This window comes from Bombus bifarius, unplaced genomic scaffold (assembly GCF_011952205.1).
Source record: "Bombus bifarius isolate JDL3187 unplaced genomic scaffold, Bbif_JDL3187 scf7180000007970, whole genome shotgun sequence".
NCBI classification, from domain to species: Eukaryota; Metazoa; Arthropoda; class Insecta; order Hymenoptera; family Apidae; genus Bombus; species Bombus bifarius.
In genome coordinates, this window is record NW_022884356.1 from 2,600,961 (window position 1) to 2,619,664 (window position 18,704).

At 30.1% G+C, this 18,704-nt stretch overlaps 2 protein-coding genes across 8 annotated transcripts; one reads left to right on the top strand and one right to left on the bottom strand.

The window, feature by feature from the left end:
* Nucleotides 1-1,057: 1,057 nt before the first annotated feature.
* On the bottom strand, nucleotides 1,058-11,814 carry LOC117214541. Of its 4 annotated transcripts, XM_033460727.1 has the most exons (7): nucleotides 9,921-10,145; nucleotides 7,457-8,665; nucleotides 5,246-7,354; nucleotides 4,970-5,151; nucleotides 4,548-4,866; nucleotides 4,252-4,461; nucleotides 1,058-3,949 (listed from the first exon to the last, which is right to left on the bottom strand). In XM_033460727.1, the coding sequence occupies exons 1-6, from the start codon at nucleotides 10,051-10,053 to the stop codon at nucleotides 4,259-4,261; spliced, it is 4,155 nt and encodes a 1,384-aa protein (XP_033316618.1). In that variant the 5' UTR covers nucleotides 10,054-10,145; the 3' UTR covers nucleotides 1,058-3,949; nucleotides 4,252-4,258. The 4 variants fall into 4 exon arrangements, with proteins under 4 accessions (XP_033316618.1, XP_033316634.1, XP_033316642.1 ...); XM_033460743.1 differs by lacking the exons at nucleotides 1,058-3,949; nucleotides 9,921-10,145 and adding an exon at nucleotides 11,787-11,814 and having other exon boundaries at nucleotides 4,259-4,461; XM_033460751.1 differs by lacking the exons at nucleotides 1,058-3,949; nucleotides 9,921-10,145 and adding an exon at nucleotides 10,660-10,814 and having other exon boundaries at nucleotides 4,259-4,461.
* Nucleotides 11,815-12,428: 614 nt separating this feature from the next.
* LOC117214564 (inositol polyphosphate 5-phosphatase E) lies at nucleotides 12,429-18,357 on the top strand. 4 transcript variants are annotated; one of them, XM_033460767.1, is made up of 7 exons: nucleotides 12,429-12,526; nucleotides 12,665-14,203; nucleotides 15,381-15,602; nucleotides 16,290-16,599; nucleotides 16,676-17,235; nucleotides 17,336-17,804; nucleotides 17,876-18,357. In XM_033460767.1, exons 2-7 carry the CDS (start codon nucleotides 13,735-13,737, stop codon nucleotides 17,988-17,990), a joined length of 2,145 nt encoding a protein of 714 aa, XP_033316658.1. In that variant the 5' UTR covers nucleotides 12,429-12,526; nucleotides 12,665-13,734; the 3' UTR covers nucleotides 17,991-18,357. The 4 variants fall into 4 exon arrangements, with proteins under 4 accessions (XP_033316658.1, XP_033316668.1, XP_033316651.1 ...); XM_033460777.1 differs by lacking the exon at nucleotides 15,381-15,602 and having other exon boundaries at nucleotides 12,443-14,203; XM_033460760.1 differs by lacking the exons at nucleotides 12,429-12,526; nucleotides 12,665-14,203 and having other exon boundaries at nucleotides 14,425-15,602; nucleotides 16,694-17,235.
* The last annotated feature ends 347 nt before the right edge of the window (nucleotides 18,358-18,704 follow it).

Sequence of the window (18,704 nt, forward strand, 5' to 3'; positions counted from 1 at the left end):
AGACATACAACATTGCATGCCTTTCTTTGAATTTCAAGATGGCGCATTGAGCGCGACGTATGACTTCGCACAAACATTCAAATAAAATATTTTATTTTTACAGCACCTGTAAATACACAATTTTTCACTATTTTAAGACTCTGTAATAAGTCATGAAATTTTGCTTAGTTCACGTTTGTATTATAAAAAAATTTAAGTAAAAGTGATCAAAGATATTATCACCTATAATTAGATTATTACATTCATTTTAAATAACATGAAAAATAAAATAAAGTAGGTTTATTTTATTACTTGTAATATATTTTTATTAAAAGAATATTAATTCGTGATATATAACAGACCATAAAGTATTTGCTATTATGCACTACAGTTCTACTATGAATTATTATAATTTAAATATCAAAAGTAAAAATAAATTATTTGAAATTAAAATAATGTGCTTGCTAACATAAAATTTTGCAAATCTCTTTCAAAAACAAATGTATTATATTACAAAATTTTACTTTTAAAATAAATTTCAAATATTTCTGTAAAATTTAGTGTCTCTTTTATTAAAAATATTCCTCGCAGTTTATTTTTGTCCTCAAATTATTTTTAATTGAAATAAGATTACCGAATAAGACAATTCTAAATCTATTTCTATCGCTAGTTCTTAATATCTTTTTCACGACATTATTGCATGTAAAATAGAATGCTCGTATTATTTTGTTAGATGCCGTAAAAAAAACTATAATTCATTGGTATATAATTCACAATATAACAGTGCATATTTTGGTTATGGATTTACTGTATTTAAATATATTTACAAAAGTTCATTTCATTACGCTTTATAACAAAAAAAATTAAATATTAATAATACTATCTCTTTTGTCATGTACATAAAAATTTTCATTACGCAACCGAAATTTGTGTACTTTTTGTACGTAATGTTTCTTTATTATGTTTTGATTAGTGGGATCAAAATTGGTACAAGAACTTCATAGTACTTTTTCTTTAATTTTGTACATTCACCTAATATATAAAGGGCCATTTTGAAATTGTCTGTAGTTATTCTGACTTGTGACGTGTATCATATTTTATTATTCATTATATTTATATTACACAAAGATATATACTTAGCTGTATTATTGTATCGACTTCAAATACATTTCGCGAATTTTGTTCTACTATTCGGGCATCAGTAAATGGATTAAAACCAATACTTTTCTTTTTCTATTGATTATTAATATTAAACCAGGTCACAGAAATTGTATAAAACTATAGGTAGCTCTTAAAAGCAATATAAAAGCAAGAAAAGAAAGAGGACTGAACAGAAAAGAGAAGGGAAGATCCGAAACTAAATTAGACCTAAAAAATACGAAGGCAAGGAATAAAAATACCTATTGATTTTTTAACATTACATAATTGTTTTTTTGCTACTTTCAATTCGCGAACATTACTACCGTTACCTCTCTCACCACGCATCACGATGTGACAATTTTATTTTACAGATCTATATTTTATACAAATTATTTAGGCAATGTGATATTCAAATTTTGTTTGCGCATCAGTGCTTTAAATTATTTTCTCCGCAATTTACAAGCCAAATGAATTTAGCATTTATACAAGACAGATAATAAAACATTTTTCTTCCATTTCACTTTCAAAATTTGTTACATATTGATAAACTATGCGTACAAAGAGAATTCTAAAATCTCTAAAACTTCTGACAATATCCTGCTTTATACTTTTCTTTCACAAATAGTCTAATATATGTATACAATACTACAGTGGCTTATCATAAAGCTGATCTGTACAGGAATATGTAGATAATGCTCTATGTACGCAGAGTTAGATTTAAAGGAAGAATATACTGGAATTATTCATCACACCTTCCTATCCAGAAATTTTTTTGTATCACAAGTATTAATATTACAGTTATTCATCTAAGATAGAATTTTGTTTCCCTTTCATACACAATTGTATAATATAAGCGTTTTGTTTACAATTTAATTTTCGTTATTAAACTCAGTAGCAATATTTTTTGGCTGTTTGTTTCTTTGTTTTTATCTTACAAAGACTGCCCTTGAAGTGACGAGCTATGTCTTGAGGAGTTTAAGAAAAACCCAAATACGTTGACTTTTATGTAAACTATTCATCATCTTACATTAAAACAGATAGACTATAGTCCTAAATAAAATGCTTTTTTTACGCTCTTTGAATCCTTTTTACAAGACATTTGTTACTATATGATATATAATATGTACAAAGAATCTTTTTTCTTAGACAACTTAGTTTCTGTATCTATATAACTAACGTTTAAAAATGATTACTCTTGCTTTGCCATACTCTGTGTTGCGAGAGGAGGAGTGGCAACTATCTTTTTTAACATGTTTGCAGATTTATGTATATACAAATACATATACACATGTATGTATGTATATACATATTTCTTTTTATCTACTCAAATTAATATTATGTACATTTTATTCTATATATTTTTATACAATTTTCCTGTTTTTTTACTACTTCTCCCTGATACATTAAGAGAATCGATATTATCCATGTTCTTATACTTGTTATTATAAAAACTTGATTCTTTTATATTCTTACAAAATTTGATGGAAACGACAATGACAATAATGACGGCGCAGATGATTACAATAATAGTAATATGAAAAAATAATATAATAATTACCATAATAATCAGTAATAATTACCATAAATTTTATAATAATAAGTAGCGATTAATTTAATCACTGAATTGTATATATACTATTGAACCTTAAACACTGATTTCACACATTCATAAATTATAGTATACAGTGAAGTTATAATTGTCACATGCCGGAAAAAGAGAAGATAATATTTCTGGAACAAATGTCCATCTTTTTCTTAGAAATTTATTGTTATATTAACAACGATAATTACAATTATTACAAGTGTTCTCTTTTCAAGTAAACATGTGAGCTCGTTCTCTTTAAATAAAAATGATTTCAACACATAGTTATAAAATAGACAAGGTTAAGAAATAAAGGGAAATATTATATGAGCGAAAATCTATTTATTTACACCTACAATAGATTTATATGTCACAATTAATCTTCAAAAAATTATAATAGAAATAAGTATTGTTACACTAAATGTAGTTTCCCGCAATAAAGAACATAACTACACATGCTTACTAAAATAGTATGATTTTTAAAAATGAAGAATATCGCAATATCATTAAAGTTGTATAATAATATAATAATAATTTTTTTCACATAAAAACTTTGTTATTTACAGATGATTTCTTACATTCACAGGAGAACACTTGTCTATATGTTTCTTATCCACACTTCATTCGAAACACGTGTTCAAATTCCATTAAATTACTTGATTAATAATTCATTCCATTTTATATACACACATACAACTTAGAAGAAATTTAATGCTTTCTCATTCTTTTGCCGAATTCTGATTTTTGTTCAAATTTTAATACAATATGCCCCATATTTTATTCCTGCGTACATGATGTTTTAGGGAAAAATTTGTAACGTTTTCAAATTTCATAAATATTAGCAAGAAAGCAAATACTTTTTTGATTAACATTGTTCCTCAGCAACGATTCGTCTATACTACAAATTTTAAATTAAAAAATCTTCCTTTTACATTAGGTCGAAAAGGCCACTGTTCAAGGCCACAGGCCAAGAAAATTAATTAAATTTAATTAACGAGAAGAACTTCCATTTCTTCATATCCGTTAATTTCCATTTTCATTTGAAATTCTTAAGACAGTAACAGCATTCTCGTTTGAACATCTTGTACATTGGAAGATATTTCTGTCGAGCATATTGATATTTCGTGTATACAAATTACCATATGTCTGTCCTTTATACATTTGACATTTATACTTTCACACTCCAAACACACTTATGCATCGAATGATGCAAAGCGTAATTTCAAAACTTCTCAAAATTGTTAAATGCTGAAAAATATAAATTAATTATTAGACTTGATTAAAATCTCAACTTTTTTCAACAAAAATATTGATTATATATAATACAGAGTGAACAAGAGGTTAAAGAGTTAAATATTTCTCATAGTATATATGAATATACAAAGATGTTTTGTTTTACGCTTTGTTAATTTTAACATATTCTTTTATAAACAAATTTGGATATAATTTTCTATAATTATTAATCATCATTCGGTGCTTCAAATTAAAGCCATACGTTGTGAAATAATGCAGATAATTTATTCCATAGTAACGCATACTGGCGAACTCACCGAAGTTTCACGTAACCCGATGAAGGTTGCACTTCGGTATATACTGATTAGTATCCAAGTGCCAGCCTTTCGTTAACGCACAGGGGTAATGCGTAACGGCTTTACAACCGCGTTTAACGCAACCAATATTTGCTCCTGTTAAACCACAAGAGTCACATATCGACTTTGCTGCATCCCATACAGCTTCTTGTAAACCTGTTACTCTTCCACCTGTAATGTAAATTAATTTTTTCTTAAGAATCTTACAACAATTTTTTTTACTGCAATTAGTTCTAAGAAAGTTGTTTTTATTGTACCTGCCATGTACACTCCAGCTGCCCAAACAGCACACTGTTCATGAAGCCATACTTCCCAACGTTGTTCTTCCCCAGGGAGTACGGTCATTCCCGTAAACATGGCATTAGTATTACTTTCAATGGAATTTCTTTTCTTTTTACCCATTTTTGCAGTAAACTGATCGGCTAACCCAGCGTACCTCAAACTCCTTTTATTCTTACCACCTTTCTTCTGTTCTGTAGTAATCTCTTGTTCATCAGCCGAAAGAATTCCATCTTCTAAACGTTCTTTGCCAATCAAATATGGCCCAAATAAATCACTCAAAACACCAGCTGGAACCTATAATTTGATAAAGAATGTTATTTCTGAATATTACTCATAATTTAAAATAAAGTAAAAAAATGTTTAATATACATGCTAAAAAAAAGAATATTATACGCACAGTGTATGTTCCAGGTGCTATATGTGGACCAGCCAAATTAGGATGTGGTCGAGCAGGATCCCCAGGTATTACAGAATGAGGACCTTGTTTACAAAATACGCACACCCATGTGGAATCTGTTGTATGTGCGTCATAACGTGATGACAACGTTGAACTAAAGAGACCCGCTCTACTGACTTTACCTATATAAAACACATATTTTTTTTTTAGTTTTGTATATACAAATTTTCGTTTATATATATAATATAAATATACATAAATATTAAAACTACACACCCCTATAATCTAAATCGTTTTGATGACTGAGTCTCTTACTCCTTCCCGCATTACCATTTCCAATACTCTTTCGTTTTTCTTTACTTTTTTCTTCTTCTTCTTCCCGTGGTGCGTTAACTACTTGAATGCTTAATGGACTGTCCCTTGGACCTTCAACATGAACTACTGGCCCACGAGACCTAATAGAACTTGCATTTGATCCAGAATCATATGCCATTTCTCTTATTCCGTCCACTTTTGCATTTTTCTTAGTCTTTTTCGAGGCGTCTTGCTTTTTTGAACTCTTAGATATCCTTCTCTTTTTGATTTCCTTCTGAGGTATATCATTAACCACAGTTCCAAAAATATTTTCAGATGATCTGGATATTTTTCGCTTACCTCCTTGTACTTTAGTTTTTTTCCCTTTCTTTCCAGACATTTTTGTATCAACTGTAGATGAAACATCAGTAGGATTTATACTTTGCGCCTCTTTTGTGTGTAACACATTATTTTCTAAATTTTCGACTTTCGCTGTGCTCCCGGATTGAAGTTCAGGTTCTGTAAGTTCTGATTTTGATTCTTCCTTTTTGACATCTGTCTCTGTCTCAACAATACCGGCAAACATCTTTTCAAGTTCTGATTCAACTTCATTAAACGGATTTGTATTATTTACAGGTTTTGGACTTGTTACTTTTGAAAATTCAGTCGCATCATCGCTAGATTTTCTTCTAACCCTCTGATTCGATGGAGTTGAACTAGGAGGTGTACTTTCACTACTCCTCCGCCTTCTAATAGGTTGATTCTCCTCACTTGTTTCATCTACACTTTCTTCAATCTTTTCAGATATTCTCTGTTCTGCTGTGTCAATATTGTCTTCTAATTTGACAACTGGAGTTGCATTTGTTTCTTCTGTTATTGGTTCACTTGTTCTAGGTTCTGTTGGTTCTGTAGGTTCTAATTCCATATCCTCTACTTCCGTTTTAGAGTCTTTACTAAGCCGTACAGGCTTTTCTAGTTTTCTTTTTCTGCGTTGCTTAGTATTATCATTAGAATCGTCATTACTGAATGCTGGAGATACTACTTCGTCTTCCCTATTTGGAGATTTCGATTTCTGTCTATCAGGGGACATGCTTTTAACACTCGATGTATCTCTTTCCTCTACTGGCATTACAATAACAGATCCAATATTTTCAGCACTGCCAAGTTTTTTATTACCACCTTCTAACTTTTCTAACAGAGAATCCACACCCTTCTTACCTCTTTTTGGTAAATTTTTAGGTGATCTTACATTCGTCTCTTCGATCTTTCGATCTCGTTCTGAAGACGATTCTCTTTTCGGACTATCTGTTACATCTTTGTCCACTCTAGAGGTAAGGTTTACAATAACAGGCAAAACATTTCTTGGTACTTGTGCAATGACGCTTAATGTATCTTTATTTTTCGTAACCTCAGGCTCTTTCTTCTCTGAAACTACCCTTTCAATCGTAACACTAGGTGGTAAATTTATAACTTTCTGTGTAAAATTATCTACATTCATCTCCTTAATCTTATCATGAAGATTTGCCACTCCTTTTAAATTGCTTTCAAAGTTTTTTACTGTTATTTTAGGTGTTGTAACTTCTTTTGTTGAGAGTGAAACTGGTTCACTAACAGAATTAGGTGTTGGAACCGACGAACTAATTCCACTATCAGATGAAGTTTCTCCATTCAAAGGTATTGGAGGAGAAATAATATTTCCATTTCTGCTACCCTTATCTACATTCCTTGCAGTCAAACTTATTGGGATATCTTGAGGTATGCGAGAATAATTTTCAGGAATAATTTCGGAAGTAGATGATAAATCTAGTGTACTTTGTGAACCTGGTGAGTTTCTATACTGACTTTGGTTCTGTCTATTATCTACCAGCATTTGTAAACTAAACAAAGGATTTCCTGGTGTATTGGCTGGAGTAACTGTTTTTGATGGAACAGTTGGTGTATGCCATGTTGGAGGTGCTTGAGTATGTGCAAGTTGTGGTGTAAGTTGTGATGTTATATGAGATGCTCTTGCCATAGATGGATGTGTGTAAAATCCTGCCGGACTCAATGCTGCACCTGACAAGGCTGTTGGATGAATGTTTAACCCTGAAACTAAGACAAATATTTTTAATATAAAAGAACGATGTTTATCATTTTATATTAAAAATGATATTCTTTATTTAAATTTTCTAAAAAATTGAAGAGAGGTATTACCTTGACTTTGTGCCATTGTAAGATGATTCCAAACTGTCTGAGGTGGAGGTGTGCCAACCGGAGGTCGGCTATGACCTGGATATTGTCCTGACATTTCGAAATCTTCCCAATTACTTAATGTTGGTTTGCAGGTATTTACAAAATACGAGTTCTTTAACTTATTTATCTGTTCGTCTGAACAAGATTCACTTTTAATACTTGTATCTTTGACATTCAGAGATGAATTTAGAAAAGAAAGATTTGTATTCTTCCTCTCACGCAAAAACACTGAAGTTTTATTAGTCAAATATTTATTAAGAGCAAGAGTACTTTCTTGTTCTAAGTATTTATTTGGTACACAATTTAACTTTGTTTCTAAATTTTTACATATTTTAGGTTTTGAAGCTTTAAGTAACGTTTTATCAATTTTTAATTTAGGAGATAAATCATCTAGATCTGAGAATTTTAATAAACCATAGTCTATTTCCTTGTACTTTGTGTTGTAGCAATTTTCTATATTACAGGAATGATTTGCTCGATCTGAAATGGCACAGTCCTTTAAAGATACTTTTATATCTGTAAAATTGCACAGCTTCTTTTTATCTTCACTTTGTTTGTTACAACAGCCTTTATTATCTTCCAAGTTTTTTACTAAATTAAGTGGCTTGTCTTCTTCAGAAGCACAAAGATTATAAATATTTTTATACTGCTCCAAAATTTTAGACAATGTCTTGTACTGCGTAATATTTTGTATGTTTGATTGTTCTGACAAGCAAGGAACACAATCAATAATTTTATGATGATGATCAATTTTCTTCTTTGTTTCAGATAAATTTTCGCTTTTATCTTTGCAAAATAAGTAGGTGCCTATGGTTTGGTTAGTATCCAATAAATTAGATGGTTTTATTTTACTATCGTCACTGTGACAGGTACTATAACTTTCCTTGTGATTTTTAAGCACAGGCTCTAAAAATTCTGATAAGCATTTATCAACTGTTCCCTTCTGTATATCAGAATCTACAATCTTTTTATTGTTTGTTGATTGTATGAAGTTTATAAATTGATTAACATAAGTTAAATCTAAATCCGACACACTTATATTTTCTTCCTTGTGACGTAAATTATAAACGTCAGGCACACCACCATGTGCTACCAATTCTTGTATGTAATCCCACTGCATGAAATTATTTGATAGCGCCCATTTTGGCGCAACTCCAAATATAAATGGCCCTGTAAACAAACATGTTCATTGAAAACTACGATTACAATTATAGATTGTTTCAAATAAACTTGAAAAATTAAAATAATTTTTTGTCTATGAAATAAGTTATGTGAAGAAAGTGTCAAAAATTACATTTACTATTGATAGGAACAATTCATGTGTTTTGACGATTCACATCATAATGCTGCTCTAAAATATTTACTCTTTGCTCATTAATATTATGTACACATTAATAACATTGATAATTATTTAATGAATTATATAAATTGTAAGTTAATTCTTCTGCCTTGTAATGTGCAATTACAAATATTTTCTATTTCTGAAAGTATTATAAGAAAATATTTAAATAAACTAGTTTATTTTCAACTAGCTTAGTTTAAATTAGTTTATTTTATACTAATAAATAACTGAATGTTTACATCTTGTTAAGCTGTAATTGATATAAAATTAAAATATTCCAGTGGTATTAATAGTGAAACAAATATAAACATAAGTATTATTGGCAATGAATATTTCTTTATACAATTGTATAAATTTTTGATTGACTTAATACTAAGCAAAAAGAAGATTAATCTTTTCTGTTAAAATATTTCTATGTAACCCACATATTTCACAAAACGCAAATCCTTTTGCAACAAGGTTTGTAGTTTCAATGTTTACATCTTTAACTGGTGTTTATCTTATATTTTTACAATATCCAGTATTATGAGTGAATGTCACATTATCAATAATTTTAAGGTATTTGTATTAAAATACGATACATTACACTAATAATATAATCCCAACATGAAAAGTTCACAAGAGCAATTTAAAGGACAAACATATCTACTTGTTCAACAAATAGGACACATAATTGGAAGTAACCCTTCACAATATTTAAACAATAAAGGACGTAAAATCCATAAAACACAAAAGATTCGATATCTATGAACGAAGATTAAGGATGATGATAAAAAATCACAGTATTTGTCAGGGTGTCAACGTTGATATATGAAAAGATTCAAGAAGCACCAAGCTCAGTTTATTTTGGAAATTTCTCATGATGGATCGAGCGTTATATCTTTGAAAGGAACTGTCACAATAATATCGATGTGAAATTCTAACAGTATTGCACAGAATCACGATACAAGGAATAACACTGTAAGTGTTTCGTAGCCGATGTTACGATTTAGCCACGAGGGGAGCTATGGACATGCGAGTGTAACACTGTGTATCTCGATTTGCTGATCCAACGGCGTGGTAGCAGGATTACAGTTCATGTACTTTTTCGTGAATTCCGATGGCATGCAGTGTGCGTAGACGTACCGCACCAGAGCACGCATATATACGAATGAAACACGTTAACCAAGCCGCGCATATACACCCATGGAAAATACACAGGAGCGCACGTATGCATACATGTATGAATGACGTGCGTTCGCGTATGCACACGCCTATGCACGCACAACGTGCAAAGCGTGGAAAGAAGACATCTAACCCCGTGGATACCGCACACGCACACAGAGACACTAACGAAACACCGAAGCAGGGATGTAGTGTTTCCCCGCACCTGGACGGTATCGTCGATAACGCGCGAGTCGCGTGTTGCCGACACGCGGAACAACGTGTACTTATATATTCAAAATTTCCAAATTATTCGTACAATCTCTACCTGACGCCCAAATATCTCACACTCTCGGGGACACTCGGATAATCGAACGTTTCGTTCACTTCGGACAACAGAATCTAAGATCGACAGATTGCATGGTGCGCGAGGACAGACGCGTTGCATTGTACCGGCACGCATGCACGCACGTACCATGCACAATTCAGGCAGCGCACACAACACCAACACCCCGACAAGACGTACGACACGGACATGGGTGCCTCTTTCTTTCGCGTAAATCGATGGGCACACTCGATTTCACTGGCTTTCCCCGGTGGGCCCTTTTTTATCGCTAAACATGCTACTGACGGTAGCTATAGTGGAGCCATGATCCAAGGATTACCGCGGGATACGCACCTTCCGCACAGGGCCCTTGCCAGGGGCTGGCGAATTTACGATTTTCCGTCAAAAAATTGTCGGGGCATCAACCAAAGCAGAATTTCAACAATGGTGGCCGCTAGCGAGCGAGCCGCATGCAATGCTGACACCTTGCGGTGGCGGCGCGAATTACGTTTCTATCCCATTCCCTCTTTTGTTAACCCTTCTCGCTCACCCGTTCACAGTCATACACGTTCTTCCTCGTATATGTACAATCTTTTTCACAATATTATTCTTTTTCGTACAATTATCGGAATATTCAGTAATGGATATCAATTCAAAAATGTATTCCTACTTGTTCATAGTCTTTTAGATGTAGTCTACTGCAAATTGTTTAGCGAAGTTGATTGTATAAAATATACATAGGTATTTTGAACTCATTTGTTAAAAGAAATGTTACCAAAAATATTGCACTGCTAGTGTTATCATCTAAGTTAATATCTATTTATTTGTCAAAATTATACACGAAAAGAAGATTACATGCGTTTTAAAACATTTTTCGCAATAGTATGTGAAATGCATATAATTATAGTTGTTTAAATACTAATTTTACGTTTAAATGCACTTTCTATCGCGTTTTCTGTTGATACTGTTGATATTATAATTATTGTTAACATCGTAAAAAGTGATTGAAAATTTGAAGCCACCCTTAACACCGCCCACATTCGCAATCTATATCTATGAAATTTTCTTTCATTAGAATTCTGCCCATGTATTTGGTACGCCATGTAGAAGCGCGTGTATAAATTTTAGTTGAAAAACGTAATCATTGATCATAACTTAAAAGAGACAAAACATATTTCACTCAAGTTATTGTTAAGGACTAGAATTGTTATTGACGTAGACTTATGTTGTATGCATTATTTTTCTTCCTAAATATTTTGTGTATACTATACACATACATATATTTAGAAATTATTCTTCCATTATTTACAACAGTTTTTCGTACATGAATTATTTTTACTTTCCTAATATTTATTACGGTCAAAATTTGTTGTAAAAATTTTAAAGATGTTTAATACATTTATTATTATTCATATGAATATGAATATATTGTAGAGTCTAATAAATATTATAGCCACAATCAAGTCATTAATATTACTTACCATGCCGTGGCATTTCTTTTACTATTTTGTTCGTATATTTATTAAAATGCTTCGTATCCGATATCTAGTTCTGTAGAAAATTCACTATAATCAAGTCTCAATGATGGATGAATCTATATTACATCGCTTTCGTCAATGAATAACATTCAACGAATGTTTGGAAAACGCGGCAATGTACTTATATGCAAACATTTATTCCCTACATGTGTATAATACCGCTTCTGCGTCTTTCTGGAATCTTCTTTGACACGAACATAAATTTATATAAATGATCATTTTTACAATAACCGCGATCATCGACATTTAAATATTTACTTTACACTGTTCCTCGTTAATCGCACACGATTATTTGCTTATATTTACAATTACGTGTTATTTACACGATCGACTTGCAAAACAGAAAATTATAAAGTTTAAATAAACAGCTGCCTTTTTTTGTTTACAATCAAATAATTATTCTAGTTGGACATATATGTATCTTCTAGCATAATTTAACTGTGTATTCGTATTTCTTTAAACGTACACTTATCGTCACGTAAACAAACATTATAGTGACGCAACCCGCCAAATGAGCCAACCAAGTACTTACTACATATATTCGTATACTTACATATGTATATCGAGTACATGAAGTATATTGCGTCACAGATGGTTTTTGCCAACAGTGAGGCGCCAATGAATGTCGTCTGCTCGCTCTGACAGTTATTCTTTTAACTGGTCAAGAAATATCATTTTTTCAAGTAATCATTATACATTTTCTAAAATATCAGAAATTTCTTATTTCAGTATATTGTTTAGACTGAATATTAGTTGGTAAAATATGAAATTTTATAGAAAATATTGTAATATGGTAATATTGTCGTCTGCTTAATTGACAGCTGCGCAAGTTCAGAAATCAGCGCCGAAGCGGTGAAGAGATACGGTATTTGGATTTGTGAGAGCTTTACCGAAAATAAGAACAATTTATCGCTAAAATGATAATTATAGCGAAGTTTATATGAATTTTTGAAAATATAACATAGATGTTACGTATTTTGTTTAACTTTCTATTTAAACATGGAGGCGGAAGTTAGAGTTAATCGTCGTTCTTCAAGTATTTTCAATCAGAATGCAGTTTGTTATGGATTTTAGCGTGAATGACGTGTCAATGTATAGATGTATAGTCAATGTGAGATTCAAAGTCAAAGTGAATTTCGTAATAATACAAGAAAAGTGTATACAACTTGAGTCTAATTAACCTCTGACTTTCAATGAGCACAATGTCTTTCTATCGAATTTGATTTGTAACAACAAAATTGAAAGATACATATATACATCTACAAGTTCCTTCGAATAATTATGAAATGATATTCATGTGCAAAGCAAATGAATGTTATGCCTAAGGGAAAACATCAAGAAACTAAATAGTCATCCTAAATATTATACTTACAAATATGTATTATTTACATTTACTCTAAATATTCTACCTAAATTATTCGATATGAAAGTGTTAAATTTATTATATTTGAAGTGCAATTATTTATTAATGTAACATTAAATGTATTTCTTTAAATATGAGAAATATGCCAAAGACATAAACATAACAAAGTGCTATAGATGTTAACAAGATAAATATCTTGTTTTACGATTCTAGTCTATATTATACAATAAAATATATATTATTAGTGATATAATTGCACACTGTTCATATAAGAACTATATATATGCAAGTACTTATACTACAAATGAGCATAAACATTAAAAAAATTTTTATTTATATATGAACTCATATTAGAAGAAGAATAATTATAATTATATAACAAAATTACAAATGCTTATGTTTTGATTTATTTAATAGTCACATGTATGATAGATTGACTTCGTTAAACTTTTCATGCAATAATAAAGTACTCTATTCATTGATAGTGGATTAATTACATGGTGTTCAAAATATAAAATTTCAAATACCATGGAGCAGTGTGAAGAAGCTGATGTATCTAACGTGACAAATACTAAGGCAGATATTTCCCCTAAGTCAAAGCAAAAGAAAAAATCTCTTTGCCGTATGCTTATGAATAAAAAGACCAAAGTTGGATGTTTGGAGACATCTTACAAAGATGGTGATTCAAATAAAAATTCTAAACTGGAAAATTCACAACATGGATCTCATACTAGTACAAAACTTTCATTATGCTGTGCAATGACTGAACGCAGCAGAACACCGCCACAAAGTTTGACTGTCAGTAGATTATCTCCAACTACGTTAAGCCACACATCTGTTAAATCTGAGATAGCTTCTGCTAATGGAAATTGTCAAACAGATGTGACGATAGAGAAGGAGGAGATGTATATAGCAAGTAGTACGCACAATGTTGAAGAAAATGTAGGAAGGAATAGTGTTTTTACGGGCAAAGAACGACAAAGTACATTTATTGAAGGTAAGAATTAGTTTCATTAAAAATTAAACAGTTTTCAAATTATATCAATTTTAATGATGATATATTAGGTTCATAAATTTAAAAATTATTTGTCAATTCCTTAAATGATGTTTAATTATTTAAGCAATTATTAACTGATTGTTTAATTGTTTTCCCTAAATAATTTTTTTATTTATTAGCTGTTTAAGGGTAATTAAGATATATATAACACTAACCAATACATTCCTTATGATGTCTCTCTTTTTATCAAATCTGTAATTTGACTGAATGAGGTAGTGACCTTGCACATCCCCACCATATCTTTTTCTACACTAATACCTGCAAAGATTGCTTCTAATGTGTTTATGCAAGGAGACATAGTTCTTATTGATAGTCAGTTAGTACCTGATCTTTGGCATAAAAACGTATCTGAAGCATAGTGTTAAGTATTATGTTTTAAGCATGTCTAATCCAAGTAATAAAGCAAAGAAAACTTCTTTTTTTAATAAATTGTTTAAAGCATTTAAACGAAATAAAAGTGGCAAACTAGAGAGAGAAACAAAGCAAATATTAAAATTTGGAGAAGCTTCTGAAAAATGTACTGAAAATTTAAATACCAAATCTCATAATGTTAGTTGTGAAAAAGAAGATACATCTAAACTGCAGCATGATATTAATGTTGACATAAATTTTGACAGTAGAGAAAATAATAAACATAAAATTGATATTAAAAATTCATGTGACAATCAACATTTTAAAAACAATAAAGTGACATCATATGAAAATATAACTCAAAGTTCTAAACAAAATGATAATTTATATCCTAATAACTTATGTACAAATATATTAAACATCCAAAAACATAGGAAGGCATTCAGTGCAACAAATATTAATATAGAACAGGATGAAAAAGGATATAAATGTGGTTCAGATAGAAATTTAGATAAGAAAATTGCATTTTTAAATGAAGATTATAATATAAAAAATGTATATCTACAAAATAAAAATGATTCTTCAAACTATTCTGATTCTTTTTCAAAAATTGCAAATTCAGTATCACATTCTGATTTTGTCAAAATATCAAATTTAGTACCATATTCTGGCACTATAAAAAATTTACAAAATACACATAAATTTTTACTAAAAGAAAAAAGCATAATGTCACAAAAAAATAGTGAAGATAGTGATTTCTCTGCAGAGTCAACAGAAGATTCATTTGAGGAATCATCAGAAGATGAAAATGAACTTTTAATTGATTATGAAAGAAATGAAAAAAGCTTCAAGGACGAATATTTTACAAAAGGAAAATATATCACTTATTTCTTCTTGGAAATGGAACGGATGTTCTACAATCCTTTTGATGTTTACAGTATGGTTCAATACCATGAAACTAACAATACTGAAAGACCAGGAAAAGAAGGTATAATAAAACAAATGAAATATACCTGCTGCTTAAAATTTGATTCTCATGCTTCTTCAAACATTTTTATTTTATTAATATATAAATGTTACATTATTTCTTCTATTTGGCCACTTAAAGAAATTTCAATACCTGAACTATGAAATTATTAATAACATAGACATTTATTAAGGACATTAATATTGTGTAGATTAAAAACCTCCGAGGTAATTATTTTGGATTTTTTTCCAAGAAAATTTATATTATGTTATATTATATATACAAAAATAAATTTTTTAATATAAATTTTATAATATTTCTATATATATTTAAAGACAAGATTTTCCATCTTAAAAGGACTTTAATCTTGTTCATATATGTAATCATATATCAATACTATATTTAATTACATAAGATATGTCTCTTGAGAAAAGAATAAAATATTTGATTATAATATTTCAAATGAATTACATTCTTGCTAATTTCTGAATAACTGTGTCAGTATCAAGAATACAATAACTGGCAATTGAACCAATTTAGTTTCATTACAGATACAAGTTGTAATATCCTTTATCATTCTATTTTCTAATATTAACTTCATTTCTTCAAGACATTACTTTAAAATACATATGTGTTACCTGAATTTTGTATTTTCCTAAAAGGTTTCCATATAGTTCTACATAATTTTATATTACTTTGATGTTCTAGGTGAAAATTCATCCTCTGGATCTATTTCTCCAAGTGTTCCTACATATTTAAGGCAAAGACTAATTCATAGGCGATCTGTGGATAATTTAGTAGGAAATTCACCAACAAATTCTATGAGACATTCAAGTCCAGAATCTATAAAAAGTGCACCTGTTCAGCTTAAACCACGTTCTACATCTCATGATGCATTGTCCAAAAAAAAAGAGCGTCATCAATCTCAAACTGGAGCATCTATGGACAGTTTAGCAAAACAAGCATTACTAGCTGCTCAAGTTCTTAATCTAATTCCTACACAAAAAGCACGAGAAAGGTTTATAAATTTTAATAAAGTTTTAATTTTGTACTTGTCTTTGTCTTTGTAAATGTGTTATGATTTTTTGCTATAGAAATTTCCTTCATGGTAGGATTGCTGCAAATTCACTACTTGGACCAGTAGAACTTGAAAAAGTACTACCAAATCGCGAACTGAAAATTTTTATTGGAACATGGAATATGAATGGACAGAATCCACCAAAAGAATTGAATGATTTTATGTTACCTTCAGATATAGAAACTGTTCCAGACCTGTTAGCAATTGGAACACAAGAATCTTGTTCTGAGCGGAGTGAATGGGAGGCAGCTTTGCAAGAAACTCTTGGTCCTTCTCACGTACTACTCTGTAGTACTGGTTTAGGAACACTACATCTTGCACTTTTCTTAAGAAGAGATCTAATTTGGTTCTGTTCCATCCATGAAGATGCTAGCTTTTCAACTAGGACAGGAACTGCTTTTAGAACAAAAGGAGCAGTAGCTATAGCTTTAATGTTATTTGGCACAAGTTTTCTGTTTGTTACTGCACATTTAACCGCACATCAAGATAAAGTTAAAGAAAGGGTAAATGATATTAAAAGAATAGTTAGAAATCTTGATCTTCCTAAGGAGTTACCTACGAGACATAAAAGCAAAGGTGTGGATATATAAATGTATATTACTATTGTTGTATTATAAAAACATTGTATTACATAAGCTTATATTATAAAAATATTGAATGAATATTATATTTTTAGATGTAACTCAAAATTTTGACTGTGTATTTTGGTGTGGTGATTTAAACTTTCGGCTAGCTCAGCCAAGAGAGGAAGTTATTCAATGGGTCACAGATGCATGCTTTCCACAACAATTACCTGTAAATTTGCACAAAGATCAATTAAAAACAATTCTTAGTGAAGGAGCTGTTTTACGTGGTTTTGAAGAGGCACCAATTACATTTCCTCCTACATATAAATATGATCCTGGAACACAAAATTTTGACTCAAGTAGTAAACAACGCACACCTGCATATACTGATAGAATTCTCTTTAAAGGAAAAGGACATACAAGAGGTTACATCAGAAGAGTTAGTTATGAAAGTTCTAATTCATATAAAGATGGAGTTATAGAATGTTTGATTTATGACTCTGTACCCAGCATTTGTACCTCAGATCATAAACCTGTATGGGGTGTTTTTAAAACAACCATAAGACCTGGTATTGACACGTATGTACCATTCATATTGTATAATTTATTATATAAAACACATCATATTCTTTAATTAACATCTATTACAGTATTCCTCTTGGTGGAGGTTTGTTTAATCGTGAAATATATCTAGAAGGGATAAAAAGGCGAGCAGCTGCTATGGATGAATCTCATGGAACTTCAAAAGTATGTTCAATTCAATAAACATAGATAATATAAATTTCATTGGAAAAAATATTTCATATTAAGAAATTTATATAACATGAGCATTATATTTCTATTTATTCTAATTTTTTAATGCCAAAATGTGAAATCATAGTTATTGCAATTCTTACAATTAATATCACTTCTTTTTTTGTATGCTCTATATATATGATAAATTTGTAACTGTTCATAACTTTTTTATATGAATATCAAATACCGTTTTTTAGTGCAGTTTATAGGACAAGTTACTGTACAATGTGTACTTTGTAATGTCTAGTCAAAATAAAGTAGACTTCCCATTCCTATAACTAGCAAAGAAAATGCTAGATATTATAGATATATGTGCCATTTCTAAAAAATATAAAAAGAAGAAGAATAAAAGATGCTTCATTATTTGGAAATTTAAAATATTTATAAAAGACAAATAGTTTTTACAGGTTCTCTATGTATAAATTATAATATGTTATTTCATAATTCATAATGTTATTTCATCACTGCATTTTATTTCTAGAATATCATAAGAATATTCAACAGTGATTTTCATTATAAAAAATTACATATTGCAATATATTTTCCACTTAAATAATTTACATAAAAAATATGTAAGGCCTAAAATATGTTAAATTACACACTCCAAGATGTAATAATAATATTAAAACATGTATAAGTTATTTTGTTTATGGTTTTATATTTATTATAACTTATAATAATTTT